Here is a 26,440-nt window from a genome sequence, read left to right on the forward strand (position 1 = left end):
TCTTACTGGATCTCTACTATGAGTCATGTTACCTGAGATTAGTTCTATGTTTACCTGTCAGCCTGGACGAATGTGCTGTGTGAAGAATGTAAATGACATCAGATCTGAACTGCTTACATCTAAGGAGCCTGTTCATATTTAATTGTAATATGAACCAATGATTTTCTGATTGATTGCTGATATATACAGTGGGGCAAAAAAGTATTTAGTCAGCCACCGATTGTCATCATTTTAGGTGGGGGAACTTGCACAGAGGTCAGTAATTTGCACCAGAGGTACACGTCAACTGTGAGAGACAGAATGTGAAAAAAAAAAATCCATGAATCCACATGGTAGGTTAATTATTTTGTTCCATTTCCCCTTTCCTCCATTTATTCAATATATTTTTGGTACAAGATATTGCAGTCTTTGGTCTCATCATTCACACCATCTAGGCTCCATAAAGAACTATTTCTTCTGCGCGTCAGTCAGTAAACTCATCCATTGAAATAAACTAGTCCTTAAATAACTTTGAGTTACACAGTGGCAAATGTAATAGAGAAAGACACAGGGCCACCTGAAATCTGTCGTCCTATCTGATTCAAAACCAACATGTAGGAGAATCTGGAATCTTTGATTTTGAGTTAAAAATAAAATATGGGTAAAATGCAGAAATGTTTTTACTAACATGTACTAACAGAGACTTGGAGGAGAGAGACCTAATGTTTAATAATCCACATTTCACTGTTTTACTCTTTGGTTCAGATGTGGATACTGTATTGTTCTTTCTTTGTAATTGTTTATGTTTAAGTTGTTTGTTGCTGGTTTTTAGTTTGTTTTTTGTCTGTTTGGAAGCTGACACAGTCTCTATGGAGATGGGTTTTTGGGGGGTAGCAGGAGGAGAGAAGCTGCAGAGAGGCGTGTAAGACTGCAACTCTGCTTCCTGGTCCCAACTCTGGATAGTCATATTTTGGGGGGTTTAATAAACTACTACTGCATGATGTAAAGCTGAAGTATTACACAGCTTTATGAACCTCCTGTTATCCTGGTAGACGAGTACAGCAATAAATCTTTTACTTGAACATCTTCTGGCTCCAATAAGCTTTGAAATGTGACCATGAAGTTAGAGACACACTGACTGAAACCCACAGCTGTGACTGTGGATCACATCCACACACAGTGTAGCTGCTGTCTCTGTGTGAGGTCTGTGTATATATGTATATATTTATGCTTATATTCATATTCTCTTATTCCCCTTTATTTGATATCCTAATTCTGTGCTGTGTAAAAGTTTGTCGGTGTTCTGCTGCTACAAACTGGATTTCCTGGAGGATAAACATGAGGGATTCATAAAGTTCTATCTCTCTGTTAAAATCCCCCAAAATAAATGAAATGTGAATTTCAGGCAGACGTGTTTTTAAAAGAGTCTCTTTAATGGAAAAATGTGTTTTTAAAACCAGCCAATAGGAGCGTCTGTGGATATCAGCTGAGGCTGAACTCAGGAACACCATCACATATAAATACACAGAATTAAATCACTAGATAAAAGACGTCATTAAATAAGGATCAAATCAACATGTCAGAGGTCAAAGGTCAGTCAGAAGAGGTGTGGTTAAACTGGCAGTGCAGTGACCTAATGCAGTTTGGTTACCGCCACGGGAAAAGCCCCGCCCCCTCTGAGCCTCCGCTGTGTCCTCAGCACATCCAGGAGCAGCAGGTCAGAGGGGGCGGGGCCATGTCAGGACTTATTTTAAGTAAAATTTAAAGTGGAGCGACGGCAGGAATCACACAGCAGTAACCAGCTCTGTCTGCCAGGGTCAAAGGTCAAACAAGTCCTGCAGCTGACCCACACACAGACTTACACTGATCCACAGAGAGTGATGAATCCACACATCACTCGGCTGGAGGAAGCTGGGTTTTGTTAGATTATAATATTATTTTATGCCATGTTATACCCCTAATTAAAGATTGTGAATTATTATGTAGTTTTAGTTTGCATTATTCTCCTGAATTAGAAGAAGCTGATAACTATTGCATTAGTTAAACTGATGTGCATTATATTAAACTGTTGACTTATTGTGAATGAATGGTATTGTTTTATGATGCATTATACTGCTGAGTTATAAGAAATACTGTTGGCAGAAAGTCATCGCCTTATTTGTCTGATTAGAAGAGAACATACTGGAGTTTTCTGCCCCATCTCAGCAGGAGCAGATAAACAGGGAGCCAAGGTCGTAGCTTAGACGCTGTGTGAGAGAAAGCATGTGAATGTTTAGGCTTTTATGATAAGGTGGAGGCACCAGAGGCTATAAGAGTTTGAGCAATGCTCCACCATTTTGAGATCAGAGGCTGTCTGCATCAGTGTCCATCTCCCACGTGTGTGATCATTAAAATCATCGTTTGACTCAACCCGACCGGACCAGTGTTGTTATTGTGGTTTTTCTCTTGTCTCCATCCCCAATATTTTGAACTCGTAACATTTTCCACACCGTCCAATCAGAAACCAGTGTTGACGCTGAGACCCGTCTCTGTAACAGGAAGTCCATGAACAGGCAGACCCTCTGCAGCAGGCTGACCTGTGACCTCTGAGACAGAGGGAGGAGTTTGTGTCAGCAGGGGGCGCTGCAGCATCGCCTGAGAGCTTTAAGAACAACAGCAATAAACAGGAAGTGAAAGTCACACTTCTGTTGGTGTGCGTTATCAGCAGACCTCCACCCTCTGCAGGAAGCTGAGATAAGAAGCAGCCAATCACAGAGCAGAGAGCATGTGACTTCCTGTTCCTGCTGTTATTGTGACAACAGCTCCTGGGACAGAGAGCAGCTTTCTAAAGAGGAAAGATGTTGCTGTCACCCCCGGGTGTCATGTGACCCGCCTGATGTACCGATTTAAGACTGTAAGAACAATAATAACAACATGTTTTAGTCAGGTGATCCATGCAGAGCAGATCCATGTGACCAAACACAGCTGGATCACATGTTTCCTCTCCTGGAAACAGAAAGCCTTCATGTATAAAGGCTCATGTACCCACTGAGCCCTGCTCTCAGATCTGTGAGGCTTTAACAAACAACAGTTTAAAGTCATGTTTAGCATCTTCTGTCAGTGTGGAAGGTCACACACTTTCCTGAGTGTTGAACCCTGAACTACTAGCTGTTCATGTCAGCCTGGACATAAATACAGACCTGCCTGCTGTCATAGACCCCAGCACTCACATGTTACTTATAAGTGACTCATATGTATGCATGTATATATTGTGTATGTTGTGCTATTTCTTACTTAGTGTGCTGTGTCTTTGTTCCTGTTTGTGCTGCAGCACTGTAACCTAAATAATTTCCCCTGGGATCAAAAAAGTATTCTGATTGTGATTAAATGAAAGCAGTCAGAGCAGAGGACGGTGATGTAAGGAATGGGATTTTAATCAGCCAGTCTCCTTTAACTCTCAGCATCACAAAGTAATGTGGTAACATCTGGACTGATGTGTTTACTGTCAGCTAGTTTAAATGCTGTAGGCTGCAGCCGTTGCTCTAACACTATAACTGTAACAGGGCTCAGTGCTGCTTCTAACAGTCTGAGCTGCTTCAGGCTTTATTTGTGAGGAGCACAGCAGCTTACAAACACGTGGCTGGGCCTGGACCCAAAGGAGTGTTTGTTAAAGCCTGCAGTGAATCCAGCAGCAGAATGATGGAAATGCAACACAGCAATGATGAAGAGGAGCAGCATTAAAGCCAAAGTCCAGTTCATACAGTTAGGTCCATAAATCAAATAAGGGAAAATAAAATGTTGTTGGATGCACCTGTCTGCACCCTTAATGCTCTCTGGTCGCTATGGTAACGCGTAAACATTTCTTTCAAAATAAGACACACGACTACAACACGGGAAAGACCCAGGGAAACGAAGTTAACGATAAAAACCCTGAAAACCATTGTTGGATTTATATTTTATCATTGTCATTGTTATTGGGGAATATCTAACCATATATGCTCAGAGGTGTAGAACCAATTGTGTAATGATAGTAGTCTTTAAAGACTTTGTGTGACTCCAGAGTGTTCTGGCATTCACACCCACGTCCTGGGATCATGGGAGAGGTGCTACCTTCTTATTGTTTTGTGGTAGGATGTCTGTTTTAGTCTAAGTGCCTTTTGTTTAGATGAACTGCTGGACTTCCAGACCAGCAGGTTTAGGGAAGTCGTTTATGGGGTCACACACACACACACACACACACACCTACATAACATACAGACTGGTACCTTTGTTCACGTGTATGTTAATGAACCTATGTATATTCATGTAACCTCAATAAAAGAACAGTGTTACGAGGGAACGGACGAGAGCAACTGTGGTCAAGTGAAGGAACGGCATTGGTCCAGTTCTCTCCCGTGCACGAGAAACAGAAAGAACTACTCGTGTCTTGGGTGAACCCATTGTGAGATCTAGCCCCACGCTATCATGTGATTTCCTGTGATCAAATGTCCCAGGATGTGAGTGGGCGTTAAGACGTCCATGTCCCTCTTCAAGCAACTTAAAGAAGTCCAGACGCTTTTCTTTCCAAGCTCCTTCGACAACATCATTCATAGAACAACTTCCAGCTTCTTTTGCTCGGCTACAGTTTGGATGGATTTGCATTTAAAGATGCAACAAGACTAAAATGGTTAGGGTCAGGAGGTCAAAGGTCAGAGCTCCTGTGGGTCTGAGGGCGGCCTCACGCTGGAGAAGGATGAAGGAGTCTGACCTGAGCCAGTGTTTGACATGAACACATCAGCACTGCTGTCAGTGAGCCTAACGACAGCCGTTAGCATCATTTCAGTGTTTCAGTCATAAAAACACTTCCTGTCTCTGTGGTGGTTACAGTGACATCATGCAGTTTGTGCTTTGACCTCCAGAGGGCGACAAATCAGCACAGACAGAGAGCTCCATTCAAACTTTGCTGCCATCAGGAATAATTCTTCAAATATAATCATCAGTGTTTGAGCAGTTATGATATCAGGGACAATCTAGACATGTGTGACAATACTGAACATGTCACATGACACACCTCAAACATCATGTGATCCACTCTCAGTCTGCACTTTCATTCATGACTTCAACAGGTTGAAATGAGCTTTGAAGAAACATCAGTTCAGTGCTGAAATATTTAAACGCTGCAGGAAGAACAACAACAAAGTGATGACGGATGTTTGTGCTTCAAACAGGAAAACCAGCAGAAATAAATCACAGCCTGCCAGAGGTTTGGAGTTTCCGAGGTGCAACTGAACGCAGCACAGTGTTCCAATGCTCCTGATTGTCCTCAAACGTCTCTTTGGGTGTTTCCTTCCTGCTCAAAGTTTACTGTCACTTCCTGAACTTCGTGCAGTGGAGCTTGTTGTTGGTGTGTGAAGAAACTGTAAGTTTGCTTTGTTTCCTCCTTTAACAGTTTGTCTTTAGGAACTTTACTGTTTGTTCAGCTCGTGTTTGATTTCTTCACACAACAAACTGTGTGTGTTTGTATTTCCGGTCTCTCCATTAAAGTCAGTGTGTAATGTTTCCTGGCTAACATCAGCTGTGTGCAGCTTAGTTCAGCACAAATCTGCCGCTCCATAGTTCACGGTAACGGACTCACAGCTGGACCAACGAGGCCGAGTGTGTCCGCCACTCTGAGCTACGTTCGTGTTTGTGTACTTGTAGTTTGTACTTTGAGTTCACTCAGAGCCCACAGAGGACGCAGCGTACGTGATGACGTCACAGCCCTTTACCTCCTTTACTGTCACTGTGATTAATATTTACACACGAGACACCTGCAGAGCTCTGACGCTAAGCTAGCACACAGCATGCTAACACTAAGCTAACACTAAGCTAACACTAAGCTAACACTAAGCTAACACTAAGAGTTCTTACAGACACGAGTTAAAAAGCTGCTTTTAGTTTGTGATCAGAGTCCAGGACTGAGAGCAGCAGCAGAGCTGATGGATGATGAATTACTGGATGGAAGAAGCTTCTCATTAGCAGTGAATCAGTGTGTGTGCAGTTCTCTGCAAACTCAGCAGGAAGAATTAGTGTGAAGCTTTAACTCTGCTGATCCTCTTTGAATCCTGGATCAGCTGAAATGTTTAAAATGTTGTTCACACGTGTTGGACTGACTGAAGCTTCCAGTCACAGTGAATCAGTGTGTGTCAGTGAATGCATCGTGTGTGCTTCAGGCTCCATCTAGTGGACTGATAGCAGAGCAGCTGATGGCAGCTTCCTCTGCCTCACACTGCTGTCTGACTGCATCCAGCTGACACTGAGATGAAGCAGGAAAGAAGCAGCTGATATTTGGACAGCACACATGATGAAAGGAGGATTTCAGCTGATGTGCACATGAATGATTTGTTTCCTCTGCAGGTAGAAAGTGTGTGTGAGCTGATGTGAATTGAGCAGCATGGATCAGTGTGAGGACAGAGAGGAGGGAGTCCCTCCCTCTAAAAGCACTCTGTGTGGGGAACATGAGAGCCAGACCAAAGCTCAGAGGTGAGATGACCATCTCTAACTGTCCATGACTCTTCTCCATGTCACAGCTCAGCACTCACATCACTGCTGCATCATTATTCACAGGAACCCGCCTGGACCTCCACCCAGCTCTGTGTCCTTACAGAGTGACTGGTCTAAAGATCGTCCCATTCATTTTAAAGTCCAGCCTGTGTCTGCTGCAGAGAGGTGAGCTGTTAGCAACATGAACTCTTTGATTAAACTGCTTGATGTTGTTGGATATAAACTACAAACACGTCGTTCCCTCAGTCCCATTTAAACTGTCTTTTAAAACAAGCCTTTGGTTTCTAAACAACTGAAAACCCACTTCAGCAAACAGGAAGTGATCAGAGCGTCCGTCCACTTCCTGTCAGGCCCTGCAAACATTTCATATTGAAGAAAAGTAGCTGACATCTCACATTTTTACTCCACCACATTCAACCATTTTGACATTTTACAGCATGAAACTCTTGTCACATGACTCCTGTTATGTTATAGAGTCATGTGACCACCAGGGAGGGATTTGTATGGATGAAACACATTCAAATCAATCTGATTCATCAATGGAAACATTTTTGGTGTAAATGCAGCAACACTGAAAACGCTGAAGATAAAAACACAACAGATGAAATATGAACAAATCGAGGCTTTGAATACACGTGTGTGTGTTTGAGACACAGAGATAAATGGATTGTGTGTCTGTCCTATTGCTGCGTGAGGATTTTATTGTAGATTTTGTGCGTGTACACTTTTGACCACGAAGGTGTTGAAAGGGCGTAAAACAGTTGGAGGCACAAGAGTGAACACTGGTGCTGTCAGTAGATTAAAAATGACTAATTAATGACACAATCTTCTGTCATTAATCCTGATTAATCACAATTACTTGATCAATAGCTGCAGTTACATTTTTCCAACTTTATATTTAAGCCTGTAACAGACGTTTACACCATATAATGAAGTCAATGCAGAATAAACACAAAGAATGTTAAACGCTTCAATTCAAAGAGACTTTGAATAGTTTTCAGTCTTTAACTCAGCTTCTCTGCTGTAAATACAACTTTGTAACAAACATATATACTAAAAGCTAAGTGTGCACTAATATATAATAATATATAATCTATATTACTGCTGTTAATGAAAATGTTTAATCAGACTCATCACAGGGTTACTGTGGATTAATTTGGATTAATCACCATTAAACATCATTTTTAATGTAAACGAATCAAAGTTCATTTCATGAGCAAACAGACTCGAGAGAAAAGGGCAAATTTACACACTTAACATGTTTATTGAACATGTAAACATTGATTAAGCTCCTGAATGAGCCGACCCCCCCAGGGACAGTCCTGCATGCTAATGATGGGCTCTGCTCTGTACCTGCAGGATTCTGTCAGCCACAAACTCCTCAGCTGATCCTGAATCTGAGCCCATCTGTCAAACAATCATTTTCTTCACAGGTCTGTGGAGGTGGCACTGATCCTGCAGCAGTCTAACACTCTCTGTCACTCTTCTTCAAGTCTTTGACACGAGGAACCAAAACTATGTTATTAACAACACTAACAGGTCTGCAGTTTGTCCACTTGGCAGTTGTGTCATCAGTGCTTTGCATTGTTGTGATATTTTAAGCTGGAAGTGCTTCGGTGAAAAGAAAATTCCTTCTGTCACGATGTGCAGAATCCTTCATGTTGGTTGGCTGGTCCGTCTTGTTATTTTTTTAATACTCAAACTTTCCATCGAGAGGTCAGTGTGTGTTTGTCATCTTCCATATTGAGCTGATTGGTTCAGCTGCCGTCACTAACAGATGTGCTGCACATCTGCACGTGTGCAAAGGTAACTCTACTCGGACAAACTGCCCGAAGTGCGTTGATAGAAACATTTCAGGGATGTTGAGTCGTTCTGCTCTCCAGATGTGTCGTGTTAAAGGTTTTTATCATGTTAATCATGATAACAGATGAACCCCTAACCCTAACCCTACATGTTAATTTTGACAGCACTGCTAAATCCTTTTTAATGTTCTTCTGTCAGATCATTGATTAGACTCGACTCCAAATACGAGACTCAGAAAACTCAAATGAAAACTCAAATCAAAGCAATGAGAAAAGGACTTCTTGTGTTAGAATGAAAACATATGGAAGAGGTCAGGTTTCAAACACTCGATGAATCTACTGCACAGTTACATTCAGGGACCTGTGGCCTCCTGAGAGCATTAGTTGATGGTTCATCACAGTTTTACCTTCCAGTGAGTGAATTTATCAGTTTGATGAAGTCTCAAAGTTTCCTCTGAGCTTCTGCAGCATCATCACTTCCATCACTGATGAAAGAAAGTTCATAGAAAACAGAAAATATATCTTCAGAATCTGAGAGTCTAAAACTTGACAGACTTGATTCAGATGAAGTTATTTGAGCAGAAACTCCTGGATCTTTATCCTGTGTTGATCTAATCCTTCATGGTTCCTCCACAGAGTGGACCAGCAGAGCTCAGAGGTTCCCAGTGGTCAGTCTGCCCAGCAGCATCAAACACAGCTGGACTCCATATTTATGGTCTGTACATGTACAACAACTACTGTTACATCTGTTCTGTTCACAGTCGTCTCCATGCTGCTCTTTGTAGACCAGTGGATCGTCAGTGTGTCCAACATGGATCTGATGTTTGGCTCCATGATTTCAGTCTGATTGGCTCATTCATAAATATTCTGTTCCAGCTGCTGGAGGACAACATCATCACTTTTGTGAAGAACGAGCTGAAGAAGATCCAGAAGGTTCTGAGTCCAGATTACCCAGAATGCTTAGAGAGTCAGAGGAGCAGCAGGAGAGAGGCGTTTGTGAAGATCACAGTGGACTTCCTGAGGAGAATGAAGCAGGAGGAGCTGGCTGACCATCTGCAGAGACGTAAGAGGATTTATCTAAAGATTTAAGCTGCTGGATAAATGAACATTTTCCAGAGATGGAAGATGGAGCAACATGTTTTAAAGATTAGTAGTTCTTTTTGGAAATTGAGTGTTTATTTTTCTTCTCATTCAGAACTTCAAGCTGCTGTTTGTCATAGTAAACTTAAGTCTAAGCTGAAGAAGAAGTTCCAGTGTGTGTTTGAGGGCATCGCTAAAGCAGGAAACCCAACCCTCCTGAATCAGATCTACACAGAGCTCTACATCACAGAGGGAGGGACTGCAGAGGTCAATGATGAACATGAGGTCAGACAGATTGAAACAGCATCCAGGAAACCAAACAGACCAGAAACAACCATCAGACAAGAAGACATCTTTAAAGCCTCACCTGGAAGAGATGAACCAATCAGAACAGTGCTGACAAAGGGAGTGGCTGGCATTGGGAAAACGGTCTTAACACAGAAATACAGCCTGGACTGGGCTGAAGACAAAGCCAACCAGGACATCCAGTTCATATTTCCATTCACTTTCAGAGAGCTGAATGTGCTGAAAGAGGAAAAGTTCAGCTTGGTGGAACTTGTTCATCACTTCTTTACTGAAACCAAAGAAGCAGGAATCTACAGCTTTGAAGACTTCCAGGTTGTGTTCATCTTTGATGGTCTGGATGAGTGTCGACTTCCTCTGGACTTCCACAAAACTACAATCCTAACTGACCCTAGAAAGTCCACCTCAGTGGATGTGCTGCTGATAAACCTCATCAGGGGGAAACTTCTTCCCTCTGCTCGCCTCTGGATAACCACACGACCTGCAGCAGCCAATCAGATCCCTCCTGACTGTGTTGGCATGGTGACAGAGGTCAGAGGCTTCACTGACCCACAGAAGGAGGAGTACTTCAGGAAGAGATTCAGAGATGAGGAGCAGGCCAGCAGGATCATCTCCCACATCAAGAAAGCTCGAAGCCTCCACATCATGTGCCACATCCCAGTCTTCTGCTGGATCACTGCTACAGTTCTGGAGGATGTGCTGGAAACCAGAGGGGGAGGACAGCTGCCCAAGACCCTGACTGAGATGTACATCCACTTCCTGGTGGTTCAGGCCAAAGTGAAGAAGGTCAAGTATGATGGAGGAGCTGAGACAGATCCACACTGGAGTCCAGAGAGCAGGACGATGATGGAGTCTCTGGGAAAACTGGCTTTTGATCAGCTGCAGAAAGGAAACCTGATCTTCTATGAATCAGACCTGACAGAGTGTGGCATCGATATCAGAGCAGCCTCAGTGTACTCAGGAGTGCTCACACAGATCTTTAAAGAGGAGAGAGGACTGTACCAGGACAAGGTGTTCTGCTTCATCCATCTGAGTGTTCAGGAGTTTCTGGCTGCTCTTCATGTCCATCGGACCTTCATCAACTCTGGACTCAATCTGCTGGAAGAACAACAGAGAATCTCGATGTTGTCTAAGTTAATTAGCAACCCAAACCTACAATCTCTCCACCAGAGTGCTGTGAACAAGGCCTTACAGAGTCCAAATGGACACCTGGACTTGTTCCTCCGCTTCCTCCTGGGTCTTTCACTGCAGACCAATCAGACTCTCCTACGAGGTCTGATGACACAGACAGGAAGTAGCTCACAGACCAATAAGAAAACAGTCCAGTACATCAAGAAGAAGCTCAGTGAGAATCTGTCTGCAGAGAAAAGCATCAATCTGATCCACTGTCTGAATGAACTGAATGATCGTTCTCTAGTGGAGGAGATCCAACAGTCCCTGAGATCAGGACGTCTCTCCACAGATGAACTGTCTCCTGCTCAGTGGTCAGCTCTGGTCTTCATCTTACTGTCATCAGAAGAAGATCTGGATGTGTTTGACCTGAAGAAATACTCTGCTTCAGAGGAGGCTCTTCTGAGGCTGCTGCCAGTGGTCAAAGCCTCCAACAAGGCTCTGTGAGTAAATCTGTGATCATGTTTATTTTTATAATGTTGATTAAAAGTGGTCATAGATTTCTTCCATGACAGATCCATGTCCTAAAACCATGAGCCAGTGTAGTTGTATAGTATAAAAGAAAAAAGGAGAACTTTTGACCACAATATTGTAACTTGAATGAACTTTTGATACAGCCTTTAAACATAAAATTATGAACAGAATTGGTGACAAAGGGCAGCCCTGGTGGAGCCCATCACCCACCGGACTTATTACTAGAGCAGGGCGATATGGCCAAAAATATTTATCACGATATATATTTCAAAATTTGCGATAACGATATAACCGACGATATAATTGTTGCGAGACAAAATACAACTCCACAACATTACTAGCGCAAAAAGACAACCTTCCATTTATTTTCACTTAAACAAGAAGCTGGTTTTTATGTGCATTAAAAAGCTTTATAAAAATGTAACAGTGCAAATGCAAATTCCTTGCTGAAAGTTTAACCAAAAGGCATTTCCAGTAGGAATGGGCTGACATATCCTGAGCATAACCATGTATAATATCCACTGAAGTTAAAAAGAGGTGCTTTGCAACATTAAACTTCAGTGTGCAGTACGTATTTTTCGGACCATAAGGTGCACGGGATTATAAGGCACATTAAGCGAAACAAAGCAGTCAGATAAATCAAACTTTATTAAACTGATTCTTCTTGCTTCCTCTACTTCTGTAGCATTGATTTATTAATGAATGAATTCTGCTCTATTCCCATGTTGTTGCAGTATATTAATGACTAACCTCGTATTGTGGATGGATTATCTCAGTTGTTCTCCTGACTGAAGTTTGGTCCGTTTACAGCATCCTGCCATGCAATTGCATTTGTCTCTTAACTATCAGGAACTTTAACGTTAACTTTTATAAGTGGAAAAGTGTTAGTGTTCGTCCTCCAGCTTCACTGTTTATGTTATACTAACATAGCTGTGTCACTAGCGATCAGGTAGCACATCATTATATACCAGCTAGCCCAACTTCAGTAACCCTACAAACGTCACTGCTGTTTAATTTCCTGACTTCATTTATGTTGGAAGTGATAGCAGAGCTGTACGTTTGAATTTTTCCAGAAATCTCTGTCAGAACATGCAATATCATGCTTAGGTAACTAGCGAAAATAGCGAGCTAACTTCCGCTAGCTTCCTGCTAACTTCTAACTCTGTTAAATGTAATAAATTTTGTTTTCATGGATGCCTGGAAGTTAAACTTCATAGTTTCACCTGGTTAAGCAGCAATGCAGATCGTTTTATTAAAGATGAAAGAATTGAGACAGTTTTTAACTCTGTGATGCTGCAGTGTTCGTTTGACCTGAACCATACGGAGTTTAGGACCCAGATTACTCCCAGATTTAAGAGCATCTTAGTCCGACAAATACGACAATAACGACGGCCGCTTGCATGTTCTGCAAAAAAATGTGCTTTTTCGTGTATCTGACAGACAAACACCAAACCAGTTCCACATCACTGAAGTTGCACCATTTTTACAAACCAATTCTGGTTCATCTGTTTCACTCAACAATCGGCCATGTGCGTATGAAAACAAAGGCACTGCGCATGCGCGTTTTATTCATTCTATTGCGATATTTCATTTTCCTATCGTTGCCTAACATTATACCGGTATTACCGTGAACGGTATAATATGGCCCAGCCCTACTTATTACTATCCAACGTATTGCCGGCTATGCCACCCAAGCTCTTGCAATGGTTGTAAAAGGATGGAATGGCCTGTTGCAATGGCCATAAAATGTTTCTCAGTTTTATTATTTTCAGTCACATCTGTTTTTGATTATTAACTGAATATTTTAAAATTCAGGCTTTTTATGTTATACAAAACATATTTTCTTATGTCTTGTATTGATTCTGAAGGAATAGTTTTCATCAGTATCGCAGATACCAGCCTGAATTTTACTTTGTATTGGATCAGAAAGGAAATCAGTGGCATCACACATCACTTACAGCAACTTCAGTACCTCTCCATTTTAATAAACTGGGGGGAGGTGCACCAAGATTCAGTATGAGATAAAGAATTATTTTTAACTGTAAGGTTGTAGAAATCTGTTGTTGGAAATTGGAAGAACAGGTCATCTTAAAAATCACTGCATTGTAGTTTTATTAAGGCCCCTTCAATCTGTGATCGCTGTTGCTTTGCATTGTAAATGCTACTATTACAAAAGTCACAAATATTAGTGTATGTGTGTGTTGTTGGGTAATAAACCAAAGGAACAGAATCTAGCAGCACCTCACTGATTTCTGCTTAAAAACAACAAAAAAGCAATAAAGCTCTGATTTGTTTGGTTGATCTTGTCTCCCTTCCCGCTTGATTTCAGACTGAGTGGCTGTAACCTGTCAGACAGAAGCTGTGAAGCTCTGGCCTCAGTCCTGAGCTCCCAGTCCTCCCGTCTGACAGAGCTGGACCTGGGTAACAACAACCTGCAGGACTCAGGACTGAAGCTTCTGTCTGCTGGGATAAAGAGTCAATACTGCAAACTGGAAACGCTGAGGTCAGATCAAGCGATATCGATTTTTTTTTCATCAATTAACATCATTTAATCAATTTCATTTGGAAAAAATTAACATTGTGTCTATGGTTTTTTTTTTTTAATGAATCCATGCAAGTCACAGTAAACTGCCACATTTGTCTTTTGTAACATGAGACAATAAGGATTCCAGCATGTCCTGAAACAGTGTTGAAATATTGTAAATGTAGTAGCTCCTCATGGCACCATGAATATACTTGAACACAAGTGTTTCATGTCTTCTTGTCATCCTTTCTTCAGACTGAGTGGCTGTAACCTGTCAGACAGAAGCTGTGAAGCTCTGTCCTCAGTCCTGAGCTCCCGGACCTCCCGTCTGACAGAGCTGGACCTGGGTAACAACAACCTGCAGGATTCAGGACTGAAGCTTCTGTTTTCTGCAGTGGAGAGTCCAAAGTGTACACTTGGGATTCTCAGGTCAGGATTCAGTCTTTTCTGATGATAATTTTAAAACCTGAGTCAGGTCGATAAATGGCTTACTCATTTACAACAGACATGATTTGTTAAATCACCTTATATATGTGTGCTTAAGTTCTGTGCTGCTCTGATTTATCAAAGTATCAAAGTCAAAGTCAACTTTATTTGTCGATTCTGCCACATGTACAGGACATACAGAGAATAGAAATTGCGTTACTCTCAATCCCTAGATAAATAGCAAATGAACATTTAAATATATTGCCCGTGCTGTCTTTCAGTTCAGCTTTGTCGAGCCTCTGGTAGGATTTCTTTTACATGACCTGTGTAAAAACAAAACAGGAAACACATTAAGCTGAAGTAAGATGCACAATTTGAAAAATGGGGCACAAAAAATGTTGCTGCTTTCTGGAAAGTGCGTCTAAGAAAACCCAATGGAGAAAGTGAAGAGAAAAATCAAAGATTAAGAAGAAGAAAATGGCAGAGGCAGTTTCTCTTGGACTGCCTGCAGATGGGGCGAGACTCTAGAAACAGGGATGATTGGAGAAAATGTAAAGAGGCCAGGAGATGAATACTCTGGTGTTCTGGGGATAGTGGGAGTGAGAGGGAGAGATGCCAGTAAATGATTTCAAGGATACATTTGAGAGAATCAGAGCTAAGAAACCAAAGCAAGTGGGGAACTACAAACATGTGGACAGACTCATAATTAGGCCAAAGACACATTAAAGGAATTATTACAGGTTTAGAAACAGGGATGGATATGAAGGAGCTTAGCATGAATTTGCATTGAGGAAAGAATAGCAATGAGCATCAGAGGAAACAGTTAGGAAAACTAAGAGGATGTACTGGCAGGAATACTGCAGTACTTTAGGAAGAACTACACCAGTTCAGAATGTGTGGAGTACAGTTAAGAACATGAATGCAGACAGGAAACAACAGCAGCTGTTGTAAAGTAAATTCAAACTCCTTCATTAAATGCAGCTGGTTGAGTTGAAAACAATGGAGAATGATTGTGTTACGTTGTTTATTCTCTATAGAAATGCAGCAGAAGGAGTGCATGCAGAGCTGGACGTGGGCTGTATATACATGCGTGTATCTGTGTTGTCTGTGAGCAGAGAAAACAAAGCGCTGGAAATATCCAGTGTATCATAAGCCAGCCAGTCCTGTTACTGCAATTCACTTCTTCACCAGAAAGTGTCACCATCAGGCTTCAACAGCAGTTTCCAGTATTAATAGTGTTAATGAGCTCCAGGTAGTATGGATGGGAAAATGTAGAGATGCTGGGCAAACAATATGATCAAATCCACAGTGGGAATAATTGAAGTGATGACGGCAGGTGTAGAGAACAAAAATGAATCATATTGAAATGTTAAATCAGGAAAATCCTGGAGAAGAGGATAGTTCTAATGTTCAGTTTGTAATGTTGAATTCAACGCAGCTCTTAAATGCATAAAAATGACTTCACCTGACGTCAGACTGAACAATTGGATTAGCTACTGATATTGATTTAACCCTTTAAGACCTACCATAGAACCAAGTCTGCCAGAGCTTATATTATATTTTTTACATGCTGTAGAGCCATTTTTGGGAGCATTTCAAGTTGCTATACATCAATACAACCATTACAGCCTAAATTTTAATAATATGTATGTATTAAGTGCATAGTAATTACATAAATTGCAAAAAAAGTGCAATAAACTACAAAAAAATTGAAATTCGTTTTTTTTTTTTAACATATATTTCTAGTTAGAGAAATTTAAGAGGCTTATCCCTCAAAACTGTAAATACAAAAAGGTTGCACAAAATAGTTTCCCACCACAGGAAATTTATTTTGAGTGCCTTCATAGTTTTATTTTTGAAATACACCAATTTTTACATACTGCAGGAAAAACGAAAATAAATATTATACTGCAAATTTGCAAAATAACAGCATATGCATCAAAATAAACTATTTCCAGCAGTACAATATGAGTCCTAAGCATATGTGGAAGGAAACTGTAACCTAGGACAAGCTGATGGCATAAGATGTAAGTACAACTCCTCAGGTTTCATATGCAAAAAAAATTATTGCGCTAGCTCACGTGGTTACAGTGCTACCGGGATTTAAAAATAGTTACGCAAAACGGAGTGTGCCCACTCTGACCAGTTTTAAAGGGTTAAAGCAAGAAAATATGGTATTAGCATCAGCTGCCAATTCCTATTCACCTAAAATTAGCATTACCTGCTAATGGCAGTCTAGTTAGCATTAACTCCGCACTAATGTAATGCTAATTCACATCAAATTATCTTTAGCTTTAGCATTAGCTGCTAGCTTCAGCCTACCTAGCACTAGCTGCTCACATTGTTAAAAGGGAAGAGAAAACGATATTAGCATTAGCTTGTAATAATTATTCACCCCTAATTAGAATTAGCCACTAATGGCAGCATACTTAGCATTAACTCCTCACATCGTTATAATGCAAATGATGCTAACTTGCATTAAATTAGACTGCTGTTATTAGCTAATGCTTTTTAGCAGTAGCTGCTCACATTGCTATAAAGCAAAGGAAAACGATATGAGCATTAGGTTCTAATGCGTATTTGCCTTAAATTAGACGTAGGTGCTAATGGCAGCCTACTTAGCAATAGAAGCTCAGATGTTGTAATGCTAGGAAAAAGAGTGTTAGCATTAGTCGTTCACATTGTTATAAGGTTAAGGGAAATAGTGTTAGCATTAGCTACTCACATTGTTAAAAAGTGTTAGCATTAGTGCATAATGCTAATTCACATCAAATTAGCATTAGTTAATAACGGCAGCCTATTTAGCATTAGCAGATAATGTTGACCGTGGCCCACTGGAAAAGTTCAGAACTAAAGATTTAGGAGTGTTTCTCGATAGCTCTTTCTCATTTGAGAAACAAATAAATTCTGTTATTAAAACCAGCTGTAAGGTTTATATTGTTGATTGTCATTTATGCTTAGAAATATTTACTCATATATGCTTAGAGTTGTATAATCGATTGCATAATGATAGAGGATTGATCCTTAGTAGTCTGTAAAGACTCTGTGTGCCTTCCAGAGTGGTCTGACATACACACACCACTTGGGGCCATGAGAGAGGTCGTACCCTCTCTTACTGATTTATGGTGTAGGACAGGGGTCTCAAACTCAATTTAGCTGGGGGCCGCTGCAGGCAGAGTCTGGGTGAGGCTGGGCTGCATTAGGTTTTCCACAAGAAAGGCATGGTTAAAAAATTCCAATCTTCTCTAATCTCTTTATTTTTATTTTTTAACACAAAATATGAAAAATAAATAAACAAATTAAGAATTAATAAGAAAATAAATCAATCTGTAATACATAAATAAAACAATAATAAGATATTTTTAGTCAGTGAACTTGTGTGTTTTTCTCAGTCTTCTATATCTGCTGTATTTAGATTGAAATGTCTGTATTAACAGTTCTATAACCTTCTTCTGAACATGAATGGAACACTGTAGAAAATGAACTCTTCTTCTGAACATGGCTTCTCTTGCCTACTCCTTGCTGCTAGAGACCTGGCAGCGTTTCCTCTCGCATAACCGAGCCAGATTTGGCCTGAAGGAGGAAGCAGTTGCGACCCTCAGTATGTCTTGAAGATGATCATCCGTAAGTCTGGACCTGTACTTGGACTTATTGAAGTTCAAAGTGGAGAAGAGCTTTTCGCACAAGTAGCCTATGTGCTACCAAAAAGCACGATCAGCGGGGCCTATCGTGCGGTGCCCCGCGCTTCACTCGGACTTTTTGACCACGTCATGATCCACCTAATCCCCGCGTACAGACAGAGGCTGAAGCTCTCCAAACCTGTCCTGAGGACCAAAAAACTGTGGAGCAACGAGGCTGTGGAGGAGCTTCGCACGTGTTTGGAGTCTGCAGACTGGGACACAATGAAGGCTGCTTCTAACAGCTTGGATGAGTTTACGGACACTGTCACCTCCTATATCCACTTCTGTGAGGACAGCATTGTGCCATCACGCACCAGGGTGAGTTATAACAATGACAAAACCTGGTTTACTCCTAAACTCAAAAAGCTGTGGCTGGAAAAGAGAAAGGCGTTCAGAAGCGGAGACAGGGTCTGCTACAGAGAGGCCAAGTACAGGTTCACTAAAGAAGTGGACATTGCCAAACATCAGCACTCTGAGAAGATGCAGCAGCAGATCTCAGAGAATGACTCGGCCTCTGTGTGGAAAGGTTTTAGGAATATCACAAACTACAAGCCTAAAACCCCCCACTACACTGACGACTTGCTCTTGGCCAACACCCTCAACGACTTTTACTGCCGTTTTGACGAGCCATCAGGCAGCCTTCACACCTCCAACGGCCCCAACAATAGAGACACTTTGGACACTCATTCCCCCACCTCTCCCCCCTCCATAGAGCCATCACCACCTTCAATCACTTCAACACCCCCCTCCTCACCCCACACAAAAGAGGATTTCACACCACCTCCTCCCACCACAACTCTTCATATTCATGAAGCAGATGTGAGGAAGCAGTTTAAGAGTCTGAATGCTCGAAATGCTCCCGGCCCAGACGGTGTGTCTCCTGCCACCCTCAGACACTGTGCAAACGAGCTGGCCCCAGTGTTTTCTGGCATTTTCAACTCCTCACTGCAGGCATGTCATGTGCCTGCCTGCTTCAAGTCCTCTACCATAATCCCTGTCCCCAAGAAACCTAGGATCACTGGACTAAATGACTACAGACCCGTGGCTCTGACATCTGTGGTCATGAAGTCATTTGAGCGCCTGGTTCTCTCCTATCTCAAGACCCTCACGGCCCCCCTCCTAGATCCCCTGCAGTTTGCATACAGAGCCAACAGGTCTGTAGATGACGCCATCAACATGGCCCTACACTTCATCCTGCAGCATCTGGACTCCCCAGGAACCTACGCCAGGATCCTGTTTGTGGACTTCAGCTCTGCCTTCAACACCATCCTTCCAGACCATCTCCGAGGCAAGCTTTCCCAGATGAATGTGCCTGATCCCATCTGCCGGTGGATCACTGACTTCCTGACGGACAGGAAGCAGCACGTGAGGCTGGGAAAGAATGTTTCGGACTCCCGGACCATCAGCACCGGCTCCCCTCAGGGCTGTGTTCTTTCTCCTCTGCTCTTCTCCCTGTACACCAACTGCTGCACCTCCACCCACCAGTCTGTCAAGCTAATCAAGTTTGCAGATGACACCACCGTTATTGGACTCATCTCGGACGGGGATGAGTCTGCCTACAGGAGGGAGGTTGAACATCTGGTGTCCTGGTGCAGCCACAACAACCTGGTGCTGAATGCCCAGAAGACAGTGGAGATTATTGTGGACTTCAGGAAGCACACAGCCCCACTCCCCCCCATCATCCTGACTGACACCCCCATCACCTCTGTGGACTCATTCCGCTTCCTGGGTACCACCATCACCCAGGACCTGAAGTGGGAGCCCACCATCACCTCCGTCATTAAGAAAGCCCAGCAGAGGATTTACTTCCTGAGGCAGCTGAAGAAATTCAACCTGCCAACACGAACGATGATGCAATTCTACACTGCAATCATCGAGTCCATCCTCACCTCCTCCATCACCGTGTGGTACGCTGGAGCCACTATCAGGGACAAACAGAGACTGCAGCGTGTTGTGCGCTCTGCTGAGAAGGTGATTGGCTGCAGACTCCCATCTCTGCAGGACCTGTACACCTCCAGGACACTGCGGCGTGCAGCTCGGATCTCAGCTGACCCTTCTCACCCTGGACACAGTCTGTTTGACCTGCTCCCCTCAGGCAGGAGGCTCCGGTCCATTCGCACTAGAACCTCTCGCCATAAGAACAGTTTCTTCCCCTCTGCTGTTGGACACATGAACAATAACCAATAACAATAACAATAAACGTATGACTGTTCCCACCACTAACACATGACCCTACGCTGTGTTCACTGCATCATTCCATGTTTGCACTGATCACCACCCGCACTCATGTATATATCTATCTAATTAGCACTTTTAATTTTTATTCTTATTTTTATTTTCATGTCTATTTAAGCGTTACGACAGTATGTTTGCACTGAAGCACCGCAGCAATTTCCTAATGTTGTAAACCTGCTCAACATTTGGCAATAAAACCCTTTCTGATTCTGATTCTGAAAAGGCACATGGTCCACTTGAACATTCGGGAAAGCCGAGGGAAACTAGGGCTCAATTCTCTCAAAGATTGTCCAAGCTTGTCTGCTTTTCCACTCACCTCCCTGAACGTGGTTTTGAGTTCAGAGTTGCACTGCAGCTCAATGAGCTCCATTTGAAGCACAGAAGGGGCATCTTGCACATCAAAGGAGAAGGGGTCCGCAAAAATGTGAAAGGTGGCTCTGTGTGTCTTGAAGTCAGCAAATCTGTGATCAAATTCCTCCTGTAGCCTCAAAATGACATCAACATACTCGTCAGCACTGAATGGTGTGCCTGCATCCACGAGTGCCTTGCATGCTGGGAAATGGCAAAGGTTTGTCTGAGAGAGCTGAGCTTTCCAGAGCGCCAGTTTTGTGGAGAATGCTCTCACGTTGTCATAGGCAGCACTGACAAGTTGCCCCTGACCTTGTAACGTCTTGTTCAGTACATTAAGCTCATGTGTCATATCAACAAGAAAAGCTGAGTCCATGAGCCATTTGGGATCAGTTAGCACAGGAACACTAACTCCATCCTTCTCCATGAAGGCTTCACTTCTGCTCTCAACTCAAAAAGTCTCTTTAATACATTTCCCCTGCTGAGCCAACGTACCTCAGTGAAGTCGAGCACATCCCCATATTCTGACTCCATTTCCTCTAAAAAAGCACAGAACCTTCGGTGCTTTAAGCCCCTGGATCTGATTTGGTTGATGCATTTCACAACAATAGACACATTGTCAAACTTCAGGCATTTGCTGCAAAGGACCTGCTGATGGATGATGCAGTGCAGAGCAATGGCCTCCTCCACGCCTTCCTCTTCCAGTTTGTTTTGTGCCACCAGTCCATTTTTCCTCCCTGTCATTGATGGCGCTCCATCTGTTGTTATTCCAACAAACCTCTTCCATGGCAAACCAACATTCTCAATGGCATCACACAGCTTGTAAATATCTGCTGAGCGGTGGTCTGGCCATGCATTGGAATTACTGTGAGCAGCTCCTCCATCACTTCAAAACTGTCATCAACACCACGGACATACATTGGGAGCTGGGCAGTGTCGGTGATGTCTGTGGTCTCATCAAGAGCGACTGAGTATACACTGAAACATTTGGCTTTCTCACACAGTTGGTCATAAATGTCACTTGACAGGTCAGAAATGCGATCTGCTGCGGTGTTGGCAGAAAGGCTGATGTTGCTAAACTGACCTTTCTTTCCCGGACAGACTATATTTGCAGCCTGCAATATGCACTTTTAGACAAATGCACCTTCTGTGAATGGCTTCCCTGCTTTAGCAATCATCTCACTAACCACGTGGCTCCGACTGCTGCATTATTCTCTTTGGTTGCTTTCTTGGAGAAATCTTGCTGCCTCAGTAGATCTGTTTTAAGACTGGCAACCCGGTTCGCTCTCTCGTCTCCCTGGTATTTTGCATCCACCTCAGCATGTCTAGTTGTGTACTGATGTTTCAAATTGTATTCCTTGTGCAGCGCAACTTTCTCTGTGCAAATAAGACAGGTCGGGGTGCCCCTGTGCTCAACAAAGAAATATTGCATTTCCCACTTTTCCTGAAATTGTCGGTGCTCATCACCAACCTTTCTCTTCACCGCAGGCTTTGAAAAAGACATGTTTGGGGCTATGTGACATTTATAATTCTACTTGGTGTCACTGTCGCATTGAAGTTTCAATCAAGCGTTTAGCCGACGGACGGGGAACGTCTCAACGTGTAGAGAACGTCATTTCTGCTTCTTTTTCTTGCAACCGTAGCACGGCGATCGGCAGATAAAAAGCCGGTAGCAGTCTCCTTTGTTTTTACGCTCGATGTTCATGTCTTTCATGACGACACGAACACCGTGGCGTTTGCAGATGGTAGAAAGTGCAGGGATAGCGAGCGCAAAAAAGGCGACTGCTCACGGCGCCGGGCTGTTGTTACAGGAGAAAGAAGCGGAAATGACACCGTGACATATAACAAATAACATCAGCTGTTTCTGATGTTAGTTGTTTTGACTGCTTTTACATTATATTGAAATATATGTAATGTTCATGTTTGCTGCAATGCAAACGCAGTGATGCAAATAAAAACATGGAGCCACAAATTACGGTGCGACCCTATAATTAGTCCGGGTTACCGGGGACTGTTGTTGCCGATGAACAGGTGTCGCTATGTGACTGCAGACTAAATTGGGCTGCATTGAGTTCATGACTTTTCTTTTATCCGCCGCCTACGCATCACTGTGAGAGTTAATATGAGATCTCTCTCTGTGGAAAAATAACTTTAAATCCCACTGACGTGTGTATAAATCTATATACGTATAATGTCCCGCTGGGCAGCAACTTAAAAAAACAACTTTTTTTGAAGTATTGTGAACGCAGCGCGCTGGGGCGAATGTCGGCGTTTGCCCAATAGAAAGGAGGAAGCCAGCCAGGCACAGGAAAGAAAGAAACACTCCAGGGCAACGCTGCTGGAACTTTGACTCATTGAGAAATGTTTCCCTGCTTGCATCAAGCCCGGCTGGTGTCCCCTGAGATCCATATCCCACCCTGATTGGTGGGTTAATTCAGCTCCGCCCACAACACTGTAAAGTGTCATACATTATCAAACTAACATTACATTTTCATATTAAGGTGGGGCCAAAAACTATCGTCCTGCGGGCCGCAATTGTCCCGCGGGCCACGAGTTTGAGACCCCTGGTGTAGGAGGACACCTGCTCTGTGTCTGGTTAAGTATAAGAGCCCTTTGTTAGGGGGACCGCTGGACTCTTAGCACCAGCTTTGGGGTCACAGGGTCACATCTGGAACACACACACACACACACACACACACACACACACACACACACACACACACACACACACACACACACTATGCACAGACTGGTACTCTTTGTTCATACCTGTGTAAGACGTCATAATGGACTTGTGCATATTCATGTAAGCTCAATAAAGAGCAGTGTTACGAGGGAGCAGACGAGAGCGACTGAGGTCAAGTGAAGGAACGGCGCTGTCACAGTTCTCTCCCTCATCAATTGTCTGGTTCCAGCGGTGGGTCTGTGCTAGACGACCCATCACCAGCTTTTTCCACTGGTTACCAGTACGTGGTAGAATCCACTTCCAGATCTGGTTGTCTTTAAATCTGTGAATGGATTGGCTCCATCTTATCTCTCTTTAACAAAAGAATCCAAGTGGAGCCCTCAGGTCTGCAGATAAGCAGCTTCTGACCAGAACTAGACGTAAAAACAGAGGTGAGCTTTATCGATGGCTGCAGCCAAACTCTGGAACAGTCGCCCTTCACATCAGGTCGTCACCAACACTGGACATTTTTAAAAGCCGGTTGGAAACACATTTGTACTCTGTAGCTTTCAATCCTGACCAGTCTTTATAGTCATTACTGTGTATGTTTCCTATTTTCTCTCTACTCTGTGCAGCACTTTGGCTCAAGCTGTTTTTAAATGTGCTGATAAATAAATGTAGATTTCTTTGAATAAAACAGTGGAGCCGAGCTTTGAGCTCAGTGTGTAACAGTGTGTGTGTGAGAGCCATGTAATGTCCATGTGTGCATGCTGACTGTGCTGCTCTGACCCCCCTCCTCCTTTCAGAGTGGAGCCTGCTGGAGTCCGATGGTTGAGACCAGGTCTGAGGAAGTGTAAGTGTGTTTTTAATGGGATTCATGAAAACAAAGCAGCACACATTCAACCATCTTCATCATGTCAGGAGTCATCATCAAAGTGTCAATCAATGAACAGATGATGGATCAATAACTGCAGCTGGATTGTGTTTGTTCTCTCCATCAGATTCCTGTCAACTCACAATCGACACAAACACAGTGAACACAAAGCTCCAACTGTCTGACAACAACAGGAAGGTGACACGTGTGGAGGAGGTTCAGTCATATCCTGATCATCCAGACAGATTTGATGTTCCTCAGCTGCTGTGTAGAAATGGTCTGACTGGTCGCTGTTACTGGGAGGTCGAGTGGAGAGGAGACGTTTATATATCAGTGAGTTACAGAAGAATCAGAAGGAAAGGAGACAGTTATGACTGTTTGTTTGGATGCAATGATCAGTCCTGGAGTCTGAGCTGCTCTGATGATGGTCCTCGTTATGTCTGGCATAATAACAGACTAACACCCACCTCCTCCTCCTCCTCCTCTGTCTCTAACAGAGCAGCAGTGTATGTGGACTGTCCTGCTGGCACTCTGTCCTTCTACAGAGTCTCCTCTGACACTCTGATCCACCTCCACACCTTCAACACCACATTCACTCAAACTCTTTATCCTGGGTTCAGTCCCTGGTCTCCTGGTGCCTCAGTGTCCCTGTGCTGAGTGGAGTGTAAAGAGTGTCTCCTGTTACAGAAACACTCTGACTGTTGAACAGATAGTTCAGTCTGTACATGTCTGTCTCTTTCACTCACAAACACGTTTTCAGATTCATGGATTCAATCAGTTGATGTTTGAAACTCTTCTAAATGATTCCTTGTAAACTTCTTCCTCTTCAGTCACAAACAAACAGGAAGTGATGTCACATGTGTTCCTGTCCACACAGCAGAATGAGTCTATTGCTGACAGTGATGTACAAACAGAGTGAGCATTTCTGAGGCCCAAAATAAACTGAGTAGTTCACTGAATGAACAATGGACTGTGAGCTCAGTTCCTTCATCATTAGTATGGATTATATATGTATATGTATTATATTAGTATCATATATATCAGGTGCTGCTGCTTTCAGTCATTGTGCAAATGTGCTGTTTGTAAGCTTGTAAAGCTGCAGTCAGCTGAGACTGAAGAAGTCACCTGATCAGTGAGCAAACGTTTCTGAAAACGTCCAGATGAACAGAATCAACCTTTTGGGATCAGCCAGCAATGCAGCATCATTGTTGTTCAGCTTCAGAGGTTTGCAGGAATGAACTGATGACCAGAAACAGCTGCAAAGTCCAAGAAAATACCAGCTGGAGTTCAGCTGCATTTGAAGAAGTCAAAGAAAAGTAAGGATGGCAAAGGGCGACGTTTTCTTCCAAAGAGCTGCAAACATGGTCGACGCCTCATTAGAAGAATCATCTGGACATTTGTGAGGAACTCTGACCAAGAAAGCAACGTCACACAGATCCAACAGACAGTTTCCATGACTGCAAGTGTTGAGTGGAAAAATGCTACATTGCATTATTGCATCCTCTCACCACAGGAGGCGCTGTTGGCACCACTGATTGCTGATCAGCTGTTCTCTGATGATCTGATTGATACTGTGAATAACGGGACTCACTGAACTCTGTGACACAGTGAAGATTACAGAGTTTAACTTCAACATCTGACTGACGTCACACAGACAGAAGGATGAACCAGTGAGGCACAGAACACAGTTACTGGAGATACTGGATCAGCTCCATGTGAACCTCTGATGGAGAAGCTGCTGAGCCAGAGAAACATCAGGACATGACAGCAGCTGCACTTATCTAACAACATGTAGCAGAGCTGATCTATGTTAGAGGATCTATCACAGCAGCTGAAGCCAAAGTCCAACACTGGATACCAGCTGAGCCTGTGCTGAGTGTAGTGTTACAGGAAAAGGGCAGAAACACTGGTAGCTCCCAGTGATGCTGACTGGGGCACAGAGCTGAATGATGCAGCATCAGGACACTGTTTCAGTCTGACTGACAGAGAAACCTGTAGCTGTATCTACATGTGAGGCAGAGGCCACACAAGCAGCTTTCTATGTTTCACAGTGACTGAGATCTTCAGTGGGGGTGGACATGCTCCTGTACAGACCTCTGAGGAGAACCAAGGTGCAGTCAAAGAGTCCAGTCTGTCCTCACAGATGTGAACATGTGCTTTCATCAGGTCTGCTGTCAGCTAGCAGGCTCACATCAGAATCACTGTTCCTGAAAAACACAGTCTGTGTGACATCATCAGTCAGCTGATGGTCCCAGATCTGAATGGTTTCTGTCTCTACTGAGGAAGTCAGAGAATATCACTGAGGTGTGGATCAGGTCTGAGTGAGCTGTGGAGGGACAGCTTTAAACAGTCCACAGGTCTCACGTCCTGCTCAGTCTG

General features: G+C 43.1%; 1 protein-coding gene and 1 long non-coding RNA gene across 2 annotated transcripts; both read left to right on the top strand.

Moving 5' to 3' along the window:
• Positions 1-5,278: 5,278 nt before the first annotated feature.
• Positions 5,279-24,307, top strand: LOC146679565 (uncharacterized). The gene is made up of 4 exons (XR_014918534.1): positions 5,279-5,356; positions 6,334-6,459; positions 6,544-6,645; positions 24,189-24,307. It is a non-coding gene; the product is annotated as an uncharacterized LOC146679565 (long non-coding RNA).
• Positions 9,165-11,282, top strand: LOC146679566 (protein NLRC3-like). The gene is made up of 2 exons (XM_085450255.1): positions 9,165-9,345; positions 9,478-11,282. Exons 1-2 carry the CDS (start codon positions 9,309-9,311, stop codon positions 11,280-11,282), a joined length of 1,842 nt encoding a protein of 613 aa, XP_085306381.1. The 5' UTR covers positions 9,165-9,308.
• Positions 24,308-26,440: the final 2,133 nt, after the last annotated feature.

Source organism: Copadichromis virginalis, unplaced genomic scaffold (assembly GCF_057382275.1).
Source record: "Copadichromis virginalis isolate Kocher_CV1m ecotype Utaka unplaced genomic scaffold, C_Virginalis_male_GT1.1 unmapped_scaffold_1, whole genome shotgun sequence".
NCBI lineage: Eukaryota > Metazoa > Chordata > Actinopteri > Cichliformes > Cichlidae > Copadichromis > Copadichromis virginalis.